The sequence below is a fragment of the Labrus mixtus genome, chromosome 14, assembly GCF_963584025.1.
Source record: "Labrus mixtus chromosome 14, fLabMix1.1, whole genome shotgun sequence".
NCBI lineage: Eukaryota > Metazoa > Chordata > Actinopteri > Labriformes > Labridae > Labrus > Labrus mixtus.
In genome coordinates, this window is record NC_083625.1 from 6230763 (window position 1) to 6250056 (window position 19294).

General features: G+C 39.7%; 1 protein-coding gene across 1 annotated transcript; it reads left to right on the forward strand.

Moving 5' to 3' along the window:
* Positions 1–132: 132 nt before the first annotated feature.
* gucy2d (guanylate cyclase 2D, retinal) lies at positions 133–13901 on the forward strand. The gene is made up of 19 exons (XM_061056515.1): positions 133–607; positions 2908–3918; positions 4036–4337; positions 4652–5024; positions 5124–5208; positions 5309–5414; positions 5535–5654; positions 5764–5844; positions 6501–6677; positions 6760–6916; positions 7012–7161; positions 7441–7589; positions 7688–7851; positions 8616–8808; positions 9274–9448; positions 10015–10113; positions 11109–11203; positions 11289–11371; positions 11546–13901. The coding sequence occupies exons 2-19, from the start codon at positions 3069–3071 to the stop codon at positions 11628–11630; spliced, it is 3444 nt and encodes a 1147-aa protein (XP_060912498.1). The 5' UTR covers positions 133–607; positions 2908–3068; the 3' UTR covers positions 11631–13901.
* The last annotated feature ends 5393 nt before the right edge of the window (positions 13902–19294 follow it).

Here is a 19294-nt window from a genome sequence, read left to right on the forward strand (position 1 = left end):
AGTTTTGAATGTCCAGCTACTACAGCACCTAGGTGTACAAGATAAGGCCTCTACTTTCACCTTCTTTTCCATCTCCTCTGGCCCTCCCCCCACACACTCTTCCCACACTAGTATGGATTAAAAGCTAAAGAGGGCTGAGGAGTCAAAGCTTGCCGGTCCTTCCCACTCTTCCCGTTCTTTTACCCGTTACCTTTCCCCAGCTCTCTGCCAATCTATTTTTTATTTTTACCAATCCAGACCCTCAATTACCATCCCCGCTCTACTCACACATCGTCCTATGCTCTGTGGTTTGGGGTGGGTCCCAGTCCAAAACAAGGACAGCAAGAACTTAAGCGAGACTAACCTGCTGGAGACGTTTTTCCTTTTTGATATATTCTTCAAGGAACTTGGATACAAGAGGAAATAATGTGATTCTTTTTCCTTTTTTTTTTTTTTTTAACTTTTCATGCCACATTTGGATTACATATGATATATTTGTCAAACAAAAGGACAAAGGTAACTGTTCCTGCTGTAAACTTCTGTTTGCTTAATCCACCTGGAACTTGGATGGTGCTATTCAACGACAGGCTCCGATGCTGACATGGCTCCTATAGAAAAACTGCTCCAGGTCAGAGTTGTCTCTTATATAATCTGTTTCCTTCAATCGTCTTCCATCGATTTACCATAATATAGATAAATTATTGGTAATAAGAACATTTTATCAATTGTGTCATGTCATTTAAACATTGTTTTATCTGTTTGCAGCAGAGCTACTCCAGTCAGGGGGACACTGTTCTAACACCAATGATTGTTTAATGCTTACAAAAGTTACTTAAAACCCTTAAAGAATGCTGTTCATGTTAAATGTAATTAGCTTTAAGTGAATAGTATGATTTAACCCACTTCTTATTTTCAGTAGCACTTCTAAACGAGGCTTGAATATTAGTTAGCGCTCCTCTTAATCTATTAGCAACTGGTAAGCCAATGTATGTATTAGTCACTCTGGAGGGCTTGCTGGTCACCTTGGTCGTTGGCTGCATTTCCGCTTTAAGACAGGAAGAGACATCACTCTCTGGGATTTTATGCTTTGTAAATGTCCGCTTTGAACCCCTGATTGTAACGGCTAGTTCACATTCAGAATTTCATTCAGGGTAGGCCTCATCTTAGACGTGCCAATCAAAACTTGAGCACAAAAAGCTCAAAGTAAGGAAGAGAAAATACAAATTGAGGTTGAATTATTCGTCACAGTGTAAATATTACAGAGTGTATAAACTGAAAAGCACTAAAAATTGTAGTTGACTAAGCAATGTCCAAATTAAAGTGTATTTGCAACAACTCTTTAAAAAAAGGAAAATAAGATAATGAAAGGGATCTGTATCAAGATCGTTAGACTTTGCTTTGTATCCACGGAAAAAAAAAATTCCACTCCACCAGCCAAAACAAATATTTTCTTATTCTAAAGTACAACTACCAGCCCTGATGAACTCCCATATCAGTCGAGCTGTATTAAAAAACATAGAAACTGCTCGGCTTAATGATTTGGATTCACCAATAGTTTTTGTTGGATTTTGTTCCCTTTCAAACTAAATGACTCTACACAGATCGAGCTGTCATCAAATACTCCTCACCACTGACATGTTGTTGAGGCCTTTTGCACAAATTTCCTTGGCAGGCGTTTTTAAAGAGTGCGTAGGTCTTTACACACAATATTAGCAAGTCTATAAGTCACAAACAAGATTTAACAGTAGGGCTTTCCTCTAAATTCTAAGCTTCACTGTAGATCATGATCAAGTGTAACAGTCTCCCAGACATAATGTCTCTCTAAATAATGTTTAAGTTTGAAGATAAATAGGGCCTGATAGTCCTGAAAAACCAGCATGAGCTCCATCACACATGATGTTGTTTGGACCTATAATGGTCACTTAATCTTGAGAAAGCCGCAGCAGCAGCTAGTACAAATTTAGATGCTAGTTTCAGGAATCTCAGGGTTAACTGGTGTTAAAGAAGAGAAATCTTCCAGAAATGGATGGCTGAGAAGATATCAAGAGCTTGACTTAAGAAGTCAAAACAGATACCAAGACCAAATTAAGACATCAAGTCCAGATTTAGCCCCACATTACCTGGCACTTGATTTGTTAAACTCCCTGGCCTCGGCAGAGCTAATCAGCTTGCCACACACATGGCACTAATTCTTCGAGGAATTGCATTGGAACTCTGATCACCATGTCTTATGTGAGACAGATGGATGCTGATAAGATTCAACATCACATTCTGTGAAGTGAAACAGCTCAGGATGGTGCAAGGTCAGGTCAGAGATCATGACTGTGTCCTGAGGACTGTTCAAAACCTGAGGTAGCCTTGCGTGGGACAAAAAAACCTTAGATAATAATGCTTTATTTGCCAACTTTGTTAATAATAATAATAGTTGAATTCTTATTTTATTCAAATGTTTTAAATATTATTTACCTATAAGTCTTGGAAATTCAGATCAGAAACATGATGTATATTAAGAGTTTGTTGTATAAGCTACCTTTATTAATTCAGTGCAAAACAATGCTTAAAGTTTACCAAGAAAACCTGGAGTACCGTTTTAGTGCGGGTGTGTAGGCCACTGTAAGGACCTCAAGAAGTGATCTTTACCTTTTAGGTTTTGTTTGTTTGTTTGTTCTTATCCCCACCCACAACTCGTATATAGTCTGTTCTTTTCTGTCATGTTTGAATATTCAATATTGACCAGGAACTCCCTTTGCTCAGAGAGATTTCAACAACTTGGTTGTGAACTTCTCTTCTTTCTCTTTAAACTTCTTTTTTTTTTTGAATGCTTGTTTGTATCTTAGAATTTGAGAAAAGCAACTGACAGAAGTGTATTTCTTAATAAAAAAAATGTCTAACTCCTTTCTCCTTTTTCCTCTCATTTTCTGGAGGCAGTGATGGCTTGGGGTCTTCTCATCACCTGTCCAGCTTTGGACTAGAGGAGTGCTGAGTGCCTAGAGTGCCACCCACAAAGGCACAGTCGCTGTCACACTAATCACCATAAACTCTCCACTCCTCTTCTGTGGCGAGGCATCAGAATACTTGTGTGTGAGAAAATGGCCAATCATCGAGACCCTCGCTTTCTGCACAACCTTTCCTACCACCCACGATGGCAGCATAACTCATTAAAAGTGAAAAGAAAAAGGCATATGCGGACAGTGGCTTCAAACATTTGCAATGAACATAGTCAGTTTAAATCATTAGAATCTTTGTCATCAAAACCACAGTTGCCATGTTCCACTGCGCAACGCCACAGGAGCTACCGGCCAGTCTGGTTTCTTCTTCCCTTACTCATGGTCTCATTACTTCCCTGTCAAGCCTGGGCAGCCACTTTCAAGATAGCCCTGGTTGGACCCTGGACGTGTGACCTCTTGTACTCCAAAGCCCTTCCTGATCTTGCAGCGCGACTAGCCACTGCCCGCATAAACAAGGACCCCTACCTCAACAAAGGCTACTGGTATGACTACACACTGATTAGCGAAGACTGCAAGTCATCCCGAGCACTCGCTCGCTTTGCCGAACTGGAAGGTTATGGCGCTGCCATCCTTGGTCCGGCCAACCCAGGCTACTGCTCCTCAGCTGCTTTGTATGCAAAAGAGTGGGATGTTGGGCTTCTTTCCTGGGGTTGCCTCAAGCCCAACATGGAAAAAGGAGGCATGTATCCCACCTACCTGCGGCCGCTACCTTTGTCCTCGCACATACTTTTCTCAGTCTTGCGCTACTTTCGTTGGGCTCATGTGGCCATTATCTCAGAGGAGACAGACTTGTGGGAATCCACAGGACAGGAGCTTGCCTCATCACTGAGGGCCCTTGGCCTGCCTGTGAGCCCTGTGGTCACCATGGAGGATGACAGAGATGGGCCTAGGAGAGCCCTGTCAAGAATTAGAGATGCAGACCGGGTCAGAGGTAAATCAAAGATGTAAAAACCTTTGAAAACATTTATGACATATAGCAATCTCTAAACTGTTTTATTAAATTCTAATCATGAAAATAACTTTGTTTTTAACCTTCCTATCTCCACAGTGATCATCATGTGCATGCCCTCTGTCCTGATTGGTGGACAAGCCCAGTACCAACTATTGACAACGGCCTTGGATATGCGTATGATCGACCGTGGCTACGTGTTCATCCCTTATGACACCCTACTCTATGCACTACCCTACAAGGACTCACCCCACTATATGCTTGGCAATGACACCAAGCTAAGGAAAGCCTATGACGGAGTCCTTACCATCACTATGGACTCTGGAGAGCGCAATTTCTATGAGGCCTTCAGAGATGCCCAAGACAGCTATGAAATCCGTAGCAGCACCACACCAGAGCAGGTACAATTCTTTACAAGCAATATAAGAAATGTAGAAGAAAGATTAAAATAATTCAGGGGTGCTGGATGGCCTGGCGGGTGTGTCGTGTGCCTCCTGTGCGGAGAATTTGGTCCTTGATTCAGAAGCTGTGGGTTCTGGTCCAGCCTCTGACGTTTGCTGCCTTCTTCCTCCTGGCATTTCCTTTCTATCTTCAGCTGTCCGTTCCAATAGGGACAACAATGGCCCAAATAATATCTTCTAAAAATTACCAAAAAAAGAAAGATAAAAAACTAAGCTTATTTAAACTCACTGTCTTTTTTTTTTCTATCTGTCAGGTGTCACCATTTTTTGGCTCAATCTACAACATGATGTACTACACAGCTATGGCTACTGAGCAAGCCCGCGAAAGTGGAGGTCGCTGGGTAACTGGTCACATCCTGGGTGAAAGCAGGGGCAACTTAGACTTTCAAGGCTTCAATCAGCCATTGAGGTCTGGCAAAGACGGTGAAGGCATGCAGGCTAACTATGTTGTCCTGGACTACAGTGGCATTGGCTCCTCTCTCTACTCCACTCACTCTCTACAGGCCATGCACACAGACGGCGGGGTGGGCAGTTTGAAATACCTCAGCCGTTCAATTCATTTTGCAGGTAGCACGCCTTACACAGACTCAGGCTGCTGGTTTAGCCCATACTTTGCCTGCAGTGGAGGTAAGTGCAAAATGATTGTCCTCACAGAATTTAGGAGTTGATACAGTGCACATTCAGAGCATTTAAACTGTTTTTTCTTCTCTTCTGTCTCTCCCTAAGGCATGGATACAGTCACTCTCCTCTTTCTTTTCCTCATATTCATTGCATTGTCCGGATGTGGACTCAACATCTTTATGCGTTACAAGTATGTACAGTTGAGAATCAAGTTGAAATGTAATCCAGAGCAGTTTATGTGATTTTTCCAGAAAATTTAATTGTGGTGGTTTGTCTTTGTGTCTGTCCAGGAAAATGGGCAGGGTTGGGTTTAGCTTTGGGGGTAGCAGTGGATCATCAAAGGTAGTCCTAACCCTTGACGACCTAGTCTTCATCAACACTCAAGTCAGCAAACGGGTTAGTACAGGGCTAAATCTAACAATACCAACTGTACATTTTCTTTTGCCTCTATTTGTTCTGTAAATGATTGTATGCTGTATTTACCTTGTCCTCTTTTTTTACTGTGTGTGTGAGCAGAAGCTCAATGACGATAGCATCATGAAAAGCCAGCTTGATATGAAGACACCACACCACTCAGTATCCGGTCGCAGCTATATGGCCTCAACACCTGACAGCTCAAATGTTGCCGTGTTTGAGGTGAGGCTAGTCTGCCCTGACACCTTCAGTAATCTTCTGTTTTCCATTTTGTTGCTCATGCCTCGAGTATTGGCTTCACAATTACTGTTTTGTTCTGTGTATATCCTAGGGGGACTGGGTTTGGTTGAAGAAATGCCCCAATGGATCTGTATCAAGTGTCAACAATAGCACGGAGTATGTCTTTGTTAGGGTAAGTCAATGTCTGAGGATGTCACTCATTATGTAAAAAATGTCTCTTAATATCCTGCAATCTGAATTCAAATCTAAAGAACCGACAAGTGCCACAGCCAATGCAAAATCTGATTGGTGTTGCAAATTAGCATTTTGCTATAAACACTAAGAGCAATTGCACCTGGGACTTGCGCGTGTTTAAATGTTACAGAACCAATGTTACTGTATATCCATGTTAACACATACTGTAAATAAATAAAATACCAATCTGATTGGTCCTATGTTTGGTTGAGAAGTTGCAGTTGGTGGATTCTGGGAATCTTGCATGCAAGATTTCCTTAGTTAAAGGACTATTTATTCTCATTTATCTGCTGGGACAGGAGCCACATCTGGTTGTAGGATTTGGGGGTGCCGCAGGTTTTGATTGAGAATGTTTTACAAAGAGCAATTTCTTTAATGAAAGCTATAACTAAGTTGGAGCCTCAAGACTTTACATATACTCTGCTGATGCTTCAATGTGTTGAGACAGATCTGGTAATCAACGCCTTCAGCTGAATAATTAAGCGTAAAATAATAAGATGAGTTTTCCTATCATCGTCTTGCAAAACAAAGAAACATCCATGAATCAAACCTTGCAGTCCACAGCCTTGATGTTTCCTTTTCTCTTCCTATCAGCTAAGAGACATGAGGCACGAAAACCTGAATCTGTTCCTGGGCCTGTTCTTTGACTCTGGGATCTTTGGCATTGTGACTGAGCATTGCACCAGGGGCAGCTTGGAAGATCTGCTCAGCAATGATGAAGTGCGTCTTGACTGGATGTTCAAGTCGTCCCTGCTAATGGATCTGATACGAGTAAGAGTCAAAAAATAGTTTAATTTCCCATCTTTTTATGATTTTTCATCACTTAAACCTTTTAAAAAAAAATTGTCCTCAGGGAATGAAGTACCTGCACCATCGTGACGTCATCCATGGACGCCTCAAATCCCGTAACTGTGTCGTAGATGGTCGCTTTGTATTAAAGGTGACGGATTACGGGTTCAATGAAATATTAATCGCCCAAAGCATTGACAATGACGACGAAAAGCCAGAGGGTGAGTTAATAAGCATCTACAAATTGATTCTGTGAGTTTTCTTGTACATGTCGCTTGTTTGTTTATCATTGCATATCTTTTTTTTTCCAATGAAGAGCTACTATGGACGGCTCCAGAGCTGCTGCGAAGTTCTAGCCAAAGGAGGCGGGGCACTTTCTCGGGAGATGTCTACAGCTTCGCCATCGTCTCACAAGAAGTCATCTCTCGCTCTGCACCTTTCTGCATGCTGGACATGCCACCAAAGGGTAATTGACAAAGCATTAGTAACCCCAGAAAATAGTAACATGACAGGAAAAACTAGGAATTGAAGCAATGTGCAAAACACTTTTCATTTGTTAAATCTGCTTTCTATTTGAATAGATTATCTGATTCTTTTTGAGTATAAGGGCAATGACTTGCACAACCATTTTTTTTCACTCACTTTATACAAACACTGTTAAATCAGAGCTTAAAGTAAATTGTAAATAATTGTGTGTGTTCCTAACATCTGCATGTTCATGTCTTGAATGTATGTGTGATTACAGAGATCATCAACAAGGTCAAAGACCCTCCTCCTTTGTGTCGGCCAACTCTGTCAGTGGATGAGGCTCCGCTGGATGTAATACAAGTTTTGAAACAGGCCTGGAGTGAAGAGCCAGACAAGAGGCCTACCTTCGAGGAAATCGTCAAACAGGTAGAAACAAACGCTCTAGATCAGATCCAACTTTTTACATTGCTATACAAGAGACAAGCTGGTGATGACATCCCTATTCTCTCCTTTCCGTGTGACAGTTTAAGAGCATCACAAAGGGAAAGAAGACCAACATCATCGACTCTATGCTGCGCATGTTGGAACAGTACTCCTCCAACCTGGAAGATCTGATTAGAGAGAGGACAGAGGAGCTGGAGGTGGAGAGACAGAAGACTGACAAACTGGTGGCACAGATGTTACCAAAGTGAGTGTCCAGCAACCTTAAATGACACAGTAAAGACTTATTAAAATGGTTGTGTCAAAGCCGTAAGTCACAGCCTCTGCAGGCCAGGCCAGAGTTAACACTACTCAGTTACTATGATAGAAAATGACACTAAAATGGGGCTATTTTTACATCCTAAAGTACGTCAAAGGCCAGAGACACCACCCCAGAAGCTGGTTCTTAGTTACGCTTGGACACCATAGCAATTGCAGTAGTATTGCAGCATTAATCAACTGTGGGAATAATTAGTACCACAAGCAATTTTATGGATGTGATCAAGCTTGTCTATAAATCATCACTCTTGGAAACATTATTTCCAGGTTTGCTTGGTCGTTCTAATTATTTTATGCTTTTCATAAATAACACAATATTACTAGGTTTACTTTGATTTGTCTGTCAAAACAGTTAAGTAAACTCTGTTTGAATGTGCTCTTTAAAAAAGTAAGTTTAGGCCTATTATTGTATCAAACGCAACACTCAGAATGAACCAGCAGATATATTTATTACAATGTCCTTCTAGATGATTTTTTAAAAGAAAGTCTGTTTCTCTTTAATGGTGTTAAAGCATTAGGAATCAGTGAGGCTACATATGTTGTCAAAATATAACTCACTATGCTGCATCTCATCATCACACAACGTCCTGTATCTCATTCATGTTTTCAGAGTCGTCTGACATTCGTCAAAAATCTGTAAAAGTCTGTGCGCTGAGAAAGAGTTGTCTTCCACTCATCATCTCTGTCCTACAGGTCTGTGGCTCAATCGCTGAAGACAGGCAAACCAGTCAAGCCAGAGCACTTCGGCGAGGTAACGCTGTACTTCAGTGACATCGTGGGCTTCACCACCATCTCGGCTCTCAGTGAACCCATCGAGGTGGTCGACTTACTCAACGACCTCTACACACTTTTTGATGCCATCATTGGACTGCATGATGTCTACAAGGTGAGTGTTGGGGAACCGTGTGTAAAGCACCCATAATGAACACTGAGTGGTGATTTTATTTTATTTTGTTGATAGCATACCGTGGCACTACTGTATTCCTTTTTATTGCTGGCTCTCATTCTGGTGTCCATTTTTAACAAAATTCTTTAAAATTTGTCTTTTTTTTTACTACAAACATATAGGTTATTTTATGTAAAATACTTAGATTGTATGCGTGATACAATGTGATATTATAGAATACATTATGACATGACATGGGATACGATAAGATATGATACGGCAAGGTAGACACGGCATGGTACGGTACGACCCGTATCGATACATCATTCTAGGTATAACACAAACATACTACTTAAAAGTTCCTTTATTTATTGATGGCATGTACTTTGAAACTTTGCACTGTTTTTTTTTGCACTTTGTATGTTCGCGTTTTTGTTATAACCTTGTTATTTTTATGGCCTTTAGGTGGAAACTATTGGAGATGCCTACATGGTGGCCTCAGGAGTCCCCAATAGAAACGGCAACCGTCATGCTGCTGAGATGGCCAACATGTCTCTGGACATCCTCCACTGCATCGGGACCTTCAAGATGAGGCACATGCCTGAACTGAAAGTCAGGATCCGCATCGGCCTGCACTCCGGTGAGCTATATGTTCATCAGTCCTGTGATGGGATAAACGCTGCTCTAACTAGTGCACACAGTAACATGGTTACATGTGTAATAAGTCATGTGGCATGAAATCAATCTGAACTCCATTTCAGAGTAAGTAAAAGCAAGTGTGTTGCAGTGGAATAAGAATACGGGAAGACAAGCTGCTAAGGCAGGGAGATATTTTTACCGCCTTTATCCTCGTCTGGAACTTATTCCTGGAACAGTGAAACGCTATCCACTTAGAGTTCTGTCATCCAATTAACACACTGCATAACTTGGATTTCTAACTATTCTATGATTTTCTGTTTGCACATGGACCAGGTAGTTCAATGCGGCTTTGAGTTAACGTGCTTGAATAATAACTGGTACTTTTATTGAACCATAAAAAAGTAACAGGATGTAAGTAAGCCTTTAAAAAAAGTGTAGAACAAAAAATATTAAAAATTGAGTCTTCAGAGTGTTTTAAGATTTTACTTGCCAAGAGGAATTGTAATAACCAAAACTCAATTAACCTTTGTGTGTATCTCTGTGTGTTCTTGCACACTATGTTTTCAGGTCCTGTGGTAGCGGGAGTGGTGGGTCTTACGATGCCAAGGTACTGTCTGTTTGGAGACACTGTCAACACAGCATCTCGAATGGAGTCCACAGGGTTGCGTGAGTGTCTCATATATCATTTTTAGAGACTATAGTCTTCCTTTCTATCACTTTTTGACAGTCATTGGGAGGTCAGGTGTATTTAGTGTGCATGCTGCCTGAGGCTAAACAGGGCTTTAAGTGTACAGTCCTCACTAATCCTTTAAGGCTATCAGCAGAGTTAGAGGCCAATTTGAAGTTTTAGTCAAATGTCGTCAATGACCAAGTTTGCCTCAGGATCCCTCTGTGTGCTGTTAATATCAAGAATTAAGTCAGAAAACAAAAAGAAACACACTTTTCTCATGATTTGAGTAGAATACCAGCACTTCATGGAGCAACCAGAAGAGCATATTGAACTTGTTAAAAAAAAAAAGACATACAAGTACTGTACAGTCAAACACAATATTACAAATAGATTAAAAAGTGACACCTTGATAAGCTATCTGAAGCTTGAGAAGTGGGCCCAAAACTAGATTTTATAAGTCCATGATAATAATATCAAATAAGTGTTTTCTAGATTTGTAAAAAGAATGCTTGTATAAACAGTGATCGCCCATAACATAAAGCCCACAAAACTCTTTTTTTATTACCAGCCAACTCAAAGTGAATAGGTATTATTCTTCATTTTTTGTGTGAATCTAAATATTGGTTAAATAAGTAAGATAAAATAAATAGAAAAATAAAGCCATTTAAATGGGTTACAGAGTCGAGCACTTAGTTCAGAAGTCAAAGTATTCACATTTCTACATCAATAGTATAATCAGTTTGATTCCCTGTATGTTTTATTCTATCTTACATTGTATTATTTCTGTAAGGTTGAACTAAGTGCTGAGAAGTCTACTGCCACCTAGTGGCATGATACAGGAGTAACAGCTTGGTGCTCTGGATGTCATCGAAATACAAATGTGAAACCCTTAAAGGGTTCAAAGACCAAAGCAGACTTTACTTTTCTTTTTATACCAAAGCAAAGTGAATATGTGCTAATGCTGATGGTTTTTCTGTATTTTCTATCATAGCTTACAGAATCCATGTCAATCAAAGCACAGTTGACATCCTGAATGAACTGAAGTTGGGATACAAAATTCAATGCAGAGGCATGACGGAGTTAAAGGTAAAATAAAGTAACCCTGAAAAGCACTTTCAGAGTCAACCCATATTATTTGGCCCCATACTGAATAATGATTGTTTGTTTGTAGGGAAAAGGTGTTGAGAACACGTTTTGGCTGGTAGGGAGGGAAGATTTCACCAAGCCTCTTCCTATTCCTCCAGACACTCAAGGGTAAGAGTCATCTTTATATGCATCATAGTGATTTTTCCACTAAATGTATACCGTTTGATTTTAGATCACACAACAGTCTAATGTAATCAAATGATCGATTTGTGTTGATGTCATGCTGTCTTGTGAACTGTGTCTCTTTCAAGTAACTAAAACATTGGTTATTTCCTTACACAGGGGAAGCAATCATGGCATCAGTTTGGAGGAGGTACCTCCTGATAGAAGACAAAAATTCCTGGACCGACAGAAGAAGATGGGCTAGCAAGTCCCCCACCCCCCCAAATCCCAAAATAAAAAGTGAGATTTTTCAGAAAGGACCCACAGAGAGAAACATAAAGGAGGGGTCCACATCTCACTGCAGAGTACTTGACTTGTGCTCTGCATACAACAAAACAAGCAGCAGCAATATCACATCTGTTGGATATGTTGAAATCATTTCTGTACTAAAGTCATTTTTTCTTGGGGATTATCATTCTCTTAATTCGTATCTTTGGTAGATCAATGCCCTTCTAAACCCTCCGAGGCTCTGAGATACAGAAAATAAGTCAAACAGAGGTAACTGTCCGTGCTGAATATGTTCAACATTTGTCTTTTACAGAAAACCTTTTTAAAATTAGAGGACAGCAATGGCCATACCGTTAAAGGATTGTGATGAATGTGTCTAAAAATAAATGACACAGTGTCATCTAATACTTTGTGTACTGTATGTAATTGTACTGATATTTTTGCTCTGTATAGATATTGGATAGACTTTTATCATGATTATCCCAAAGTATACTACCACAGTGGTTATATTCATCTCAGGTATAATGGACAGGAACAATAGATGTTTCAACATCAACCCACAGTTTAGAGCTCCGGTCGAAAATCGGCCGTGTATTGAGTTATATGAGCATGCGTGAGCATTTTTATTAAAACATTTCATGTAAGAGACATGATCTAAATGTTGATCAAAGCACCTGGTTTGTTCATCTCATAGTCTATATTTATATATATATATATATATATATATATATATATATATATATATATATATATGTTAAGGCACTTATTTTTTCTGGTTCAGTTTAAATTCTAATCCACTCTTAAGGATTTATTCATCCTAATTTATCAGCCTCATTAACTGCATCTAAAGATGAACACGTGATCTAAAACTTAGTTTAGAATAATTTTCTGATTGTCATTACCAGAAAATTCAACATTCAATTACATGTAAATTTTAAAAAGAAATGCCATAATGGGACTGATATGTTATTGTCCTGTAAAAGACTGACTTATGTACATCCACAGTTTGTTTTTTACCTTCATTATGTTATGTTAATACCCAGGTTATGAATTGTTTTTAATGTTTTATGTAATGCTTCTAACATCATGCTGACATTTTCTACCAAATTGTAGAAGACGTTTACAGCATGCAAACAAGACCCAAACTTTTTTACTCACTAACTGCAGGGCATGTTCATAACAGCTTCACCCACAGTGCATGAAACATGTTACTGAAACATGCTGCATGGATTCTACTGCATTGTAATGGTGGACAGGAAATTACACAGGGTTGTAATATAACATCAACAGGAGGACCTGTGACTTCAATGATCATCTCCAATGGTGTGCTGCAGCAGATTGAGCATTTACATGTGTTTTGCCATCTTCTAGAGAACATGTCTGGTTGTGTCTTGAGCTTTTTCAGCTATTGTCTTCTTTTTGGGCTCTCCAAGACCCCAAACAAGAGACTTTATCTAAGGTCTTCTGGGAAAAGTATTTACTAAGTTCCTCTTGCGCCCAACCCCAAAGAAACCGTGTTGAATGCAAGAAAACATTTAGGGTAAGCAGGCGTAAAGGAAGGTGGGACACAGTCTTATGAGTCATCTGTCTTTTGTATATATTGTAAATTTGTACATATAGCTTGTCTTTGTGTCATGCGGGGTTGGGGGCTTTTTAGTAAAGTTTTCTCTGCTTGGATTCCCTTAACCCCTGACAAAAGGAGATATCAACAAAACAATGGTTTAATCACACTGAATTCAACAAACCAGCAAAAGCATTGTTCAATCACTCTCTGTTGGCTTGCTCATTGACTGCCGCAGCACTGATATTGAAGCAACAATGCGAGGGCAATGTCAAGATGGGATATTCCTCCAACAACAGATTTTTCATTGGGAGTTCATTGCTGACCACTTCTAACATACATTGACTTTCAAAGTTAGCTCAGAAAAAAAGGACATTTAAAGATGTGACTGTCAGGCTGCTTGAGGTGAGGTGTTTAGCACCAGCATTGGCTCTTCAAACATTGATTAAATCCTGGATGAAGAGGAAAATAAGGAATCCGGATGAAAATGGAAAAGCTGTCTGAATTTATTTTGATGGGTATCTGCAGAACAAAATATGTTATTTTAACACATAGGTTGGCTCTACTTGTCTAGATTTTTAATCAATTTGCCAAATAGGTAGATCTCATCAAAACTGCATGGACTGTTTTGTTCATTTTGAAAGTAATCTCAATGTGTTTCTGTAAATAAATTATGGTTTTAGTGAAGATTGTGTCTGAGTGTGTTTGTCTTCTTGCCTACCGATGAGTGTTTGTATGGAAGCTATATTCCCAAATGAAGTTCTGACAGCATACTTAATTTGGATTCCGAACAAGTGGACCAATAAATTATCAGTTCAATAAAGGCCAGTTACTCATAATGAAAATTCTGGGCAAGCCATACATAGCGAGAAAGTTCTACAGTAGTGGTCTATGTCCTCTAAATTGGATTCATACCAACAATTATAACAAGCTATATGTTTTAAGCAGGTTTTAACACAGGCCTACAAACAGGAAAAAAGGATGACATACTTAAACCATCAGCAACATTAAATCTCCTCTCAATTATGAAGAAGGAACAGTAAGTCAATTGAAGTCTGCTAAAGTGACACGTCAACGTAAATCCCTAAGCAAGTTACAGTGATGCTAACAAGCTTTGTGCTGGCTTTTTCTTAGCGTGACTGGGGTGACTCCACTTTTTCTTTAGTGGAAGAATCCCATGAAAATGTAAGGCCTGCTTTGCCCAAAGCAAGTCTTGTGCAATAGGCTTCGTATACTGTACTTAATAAGTCATTTTGCCACAATTTCTTACACTGCAGAAAAATCTGGGTTTTCTGATAATAATACAACCACATAGCAGAAGTGCATTCAGGTTACACTTTTTACCTCACAGTAATGATAGCAAGCAGTTTGTAAAAATGTTGAATCAAAGCCATTTATCAAAAATGTAGAAATTTAAAAATTCTGGAAAAAAACTAATATATATTCAGTATATTTGATGGTTTAAGCCACAATATCTTCTTTATAGGAGCACTTCAAATTTTCCTTAGTGAAGACCACCGCTGAATAAAATATTTTTATAATATTTTTAAGGGGACTTTGTGAAATCATACAAAATGTATTCAGAAAACAAGAATGCCATTCCTACACTGGTAGCAGGGTAATCTACAAGTGGTTTCATTACTTAAGGACAATATCAGCTCACAAGCAATTCTTATTTCTGCCACGGGATCAGTTTGACAGGCTACTTTGCCAAACCTTTTTTTTGGCACTTTGGCGGCAAATTGTAGCAGCTTTAGTACGCTTGCTAACATGCCAAAGAACGCCTTTCCCATTCATTTTATGAAAAAAAGTATGGGGTTAAAGTCAATACACACAGCCCCAATCTATTGAAAAGTATCCATCTCCAATACCCATCTACCATAAAGACTATCTTATAAACAATGTCACACTGATAATTTAAAAAATGAAATACCTTTATTTTGAGCCTACTGAAAATAACCTACATACAGTAATTGGAATTTTGGCAACCCCACTGACCAGTTTGCTTGCTTCTTAATTTCTCTGTGTCATGTTCTGGATCAATCTGTTAACTGGCTTTACAATCCTGGATACTCTTGCCCTAATGTGACCCACTGAGCTACAAGCCAGCTGAGTCTGTTGGGTTTTGAGGCTGCCCTGTTGGTTCTCCTTCCTGGATGACTGTCACTTTGTTTTGGTCATCCTCCACTGTGCTTAGACTCTGCTCCACTGCGACTGTCTTTGTCCGGTTTAGAGTGAAGACATGTCTTGCCTGTGGCAGCTTCTCTGACATAAACAGCTGGTTCAGAGTACAATCTTTAAACCTACCACTGTCACTTGTTTGTGGCTTCTAAAACATATTATTTGGTATTATCAAGGGGTAGTTCAGGATGTTCAGGATGGTATTGTATTCTGAGGTGTAACCTCATATTCCATGTACCCTAAAAAATGGAATCCTCCAAGAGAACCCGCTCTCGCACTTCAATGACTCACACAAATCCGTCTTGTGATGCTGGCTGGAAATCCACTCATAAATCAGGTAAGGGAGCGTAACCAGTCAGCTCATGGACTGTACAGCAAAAATCAGCGCCTGCAGAATCTGTGTCCCTACTTAGGGGTACATTCCTGATCATGCTGCTGAAATTTCTGCTGAACCCCTTGATGTGGCCATTTCATATGGCATGATCAAATTTGGTTCTCAAGTAATTTGCACTCTATTGGGCTGCTAGCAACTTAAGTAAGTGACCGTGACAGTTTCACATGCCTTTTCCACTCAATCACTAATTCTTGATGTACAGTGCATCTTGACATAATTGGACTAGCTTCTCCAGTCTTCTCTGTCTTAAGCAGGGTCGGGAACCACCTTATGCTTTAAGCCTTGATCCCATTTAACAGGGTCTGTCAAGAACGCAGATAACAGTCAGAAAGGATGGGAGCCATGTCCAGCCAGCAGGATTTTGTTTGCTACCGTTTTCTCCCACTTACATTTTCTGTTGGCCTATACCTCGGGACATCACGAGATGATAAAGGCCATTTCCAACTCTTTCTCTGACATCCCTCCAGCATGGGATTCAATCTTGAAGCTTGACCTGAAGATGACAAGCCTTCGGAAGATCTTCCATTAAATCTGGAGTGCTCCACTGCTTTAGAAATAACTGAACAGAGATGGCTGGTACAAAAATATTCGCGAGCCAGCTTGGAGAGTTGCGGCTATGTAGCACAACCTGTGTCTCTACACCAAAGCAGTGGGTTGCTGTCTGCCGAGAGTCACACTCATGTAAGTTTAAATCATCTCCTGAATTGCGCCCCCGCTGCTTTTGCCGCAACATCACTGTCTTATTTTACTGAGGTCAAGAGTGCATGCAATGGTCAAATTATGCTGAGAGCTCCCTCTGCTGGTTCAAACTGCAAACTACTTCAGACAGCCTAATGCACCGATAGACTGCATAATTTGTATTTGAACAGCTCATTACAGTTTGAATGTGAACTTTCCCCCCCAGATTTGAATGAATGTGACATGAAGCCCTATTGCTAACGGTTAGCTCGTCACTGTTGTAATTGTAACTTGTCTTCTACTTCCAAACAATTAAATAATTGGAGAAGGTGTCAAGATAATCTAACTTTATGTGCCATCTACTCAGTTTCTTCTTGCCTGTGCCTTTTAAATATGCCATATATCAGTTAAATGTACTTATAAGGATAGTGTGTTGAATGTTTTTTTCTGGTTTATTACATATTAGGGTAGGCTTTCATAGGGTAGCCCTAGCTCAAATTTACTAATAGTTTACACTAGTGATGCTTCAGAAGATGCAGTTTGGATGCATCTAAAGCTTTCCGAATGTAACTGAAGTCATTAATGCGGGCACTGATCATGGGATAAAACCAAATACAGTAGTTGTGAGACATTTTGGAAAATGGCCAGTGACTGACACCCACCCTGACAAACCAGGGTCCCTGCAGTTTATATGACAAGTAATGACCCAAAATAGATAATTTTGTGATTACGCTGTTTGAGGATGAATATTTGTTAGATGACCCCTCATGAGCATATTGTTTCCGCATACAGTGATTGGGCAACTTCTGCGCAAGGCTTTTCAATGATTTTTTTAGAGGTTGTATGTCAGCTTTATACGTTTGTGTAGAATGAACTGAAGTGAGGGGTGCTACATCTTCACAGGAACCGATCTTCCAGCTAGATCCCCACAGCAGTATGAATGGACTCTGCACCATCTACATTTGAAACTTCCAAGTAGCTATGGAAGATCACTCCTTTAGATTGTCATTGTACAATATCAGAGTTGTTGATCGATGAATCTCTTTCTACAATTTACTCTGCCAGAGCTGTTTCATATTCAGTTGAGTATGAGTATAATTAACGGTGAACAAGCTTATTTAAGTTTTAAATCAATTAGATCTAACGGTGCAGTTATGTCATAGAGAGCAAGATGTGTTTTTTATCTAGGGCTGTTAAAATATTGCATTAAGTTAGATTATTTAAGCACAGGAAGAAGGTCTAAACACACACTCTACCAAGAAACACACACACACACACACACGTTCAGGTATATCCAAACTCTAAATGCACTGACTGATGTGTGTGACCTTTCTTTCAAATACAAAATACCCCTGGGGCTGTTTAAAAAGCTTGTAAAAAGCCACATTCTTTTTTTATTGTCCCAATATGTCATTAACAACAACCTCCTCCACACCTGGCACACGAACTGTGAAAATTGCAAGGTAAAGATAACACTTTTGTGGTGATCGGATTAAAGTAGTGAGTAGTGGGAGTGAAGAATAGAGTACAATTAAACTGTGGCTGTAAGAAAGAATAATCTAGAAAGTTAAGGCATTAAGTTAGCCTTACATGCATCTCACATTACTGATGTGATAAGTATATCATAAAGCTTGTAATTATTAGATTAACTTTTAGATTTTATTATTTTATGCCTGCAATGTGTGGAACAGGACCAGATGATCAAGCCAGTGATTTATGTGCATTGTCTTCAATTGCTTCCTGATATTAAACAGCCACTACATCAACGACATATAAAGGCATTAGCCTCAAAAGCCGGGGCCACTGCAGTAGCATGTTCTGCAGACTGCAGTTGTCCTCTCTATGTTTTGTACAGCCATCTCAGGAACATACGTACAGTGTGAGATCGTTCACATGATCTCAAACAAAGTATTTCTCAGATGAACACCGTGTTCCTCTGCACCTCATCAGTCCTGAAGCTTCCCCTGACATTTGACTGGCACCGGTTTGGAAGTGCCAGTCTGACAGAAGCTGCATCAAGTCAAACAGAGTGAGGCAGGGGGAGACCAGAAACTGAGCACATTGGCTTTCACAATTAAAGCATTAAAAAGTCGCTATTAGTTACAACAACATTCATTAGAATACACAATTGTGACCATATGAAGCAGTGCTTAAGAATGTTTAGTGGTTTCATTAGTAGCATGTAGGCTCATAAAAGGCCAGACCACTGAACTGTGGAGAATGAGACAACTTTATCTACGAATACATTTCTGAGAATATAGTTTTGAGTTGACTGTAGGGTAGCCTCATTTTCATGACACAGGGTTTTAGTCTTTCAGTTAGCACTAGCCAGAAATGTGACAGAAATGCTGTTAATATTTAGACGACTCACATTGACAGAGGCAAAGACCTTCCGAAGAGTTGCTCAATCTTCATCAAGGCAAGGATGCAGGGGTAGACAAAAAATAAAAAAGTTATTAGAGATACAAAATGTGGCTGTGACTTATTTCGTTATGTTAAGCTAACTAGTTAACTAACTTGTTTACTAGTTTTCTAACTAGTTAGCTAATGTAGGCTACTCGCCAAAATAAGCTTGCAGCAGACTTATTGGCCGGCCAGTTAGTGTCTTTCTTTCAGCTAGCTAACAGTAGGTGGTGTTACGGTTTAAATGGTGACCAAGTTAACTGGTGACTTACTTATTTTTTTGACGTTATAATAAAAATAAATTCGCGTTAGGAACGTTTCGGTCTTAATCAAGTCGCCATTTAACATGGTAACTTTTTAAACAGTTACAGCGGCATCCACCTGTCATGCAATGCTACCTGACCTACCTGGCAGCTTGTAATGC

Excerpts from the sequence above, each read along its gene's own strand:
- gucy2d (XM_061056515.1), top strand. The coding sequence starts at position 3,069 with ATGGCCAATCATCGAGACCCTCGCTTTCTGCACAACCTTTCCTACCAC. Across the intron at positions 6,678-6,759 it reads TGCTAATGGATCTGATACGA|GGAATGAAGTACCTGCACCA; the intron begins GTAAGAGTCAAA and ends AATTGTCCTCAG. Across the intron at positions 6,917-7,011 it reads TGACGACGAAAAGCCAGAGG|AGCTACTATGGACGGCTCCA; the intron begins GTGAGTTAATAA and ends TTTCCAATGAAG.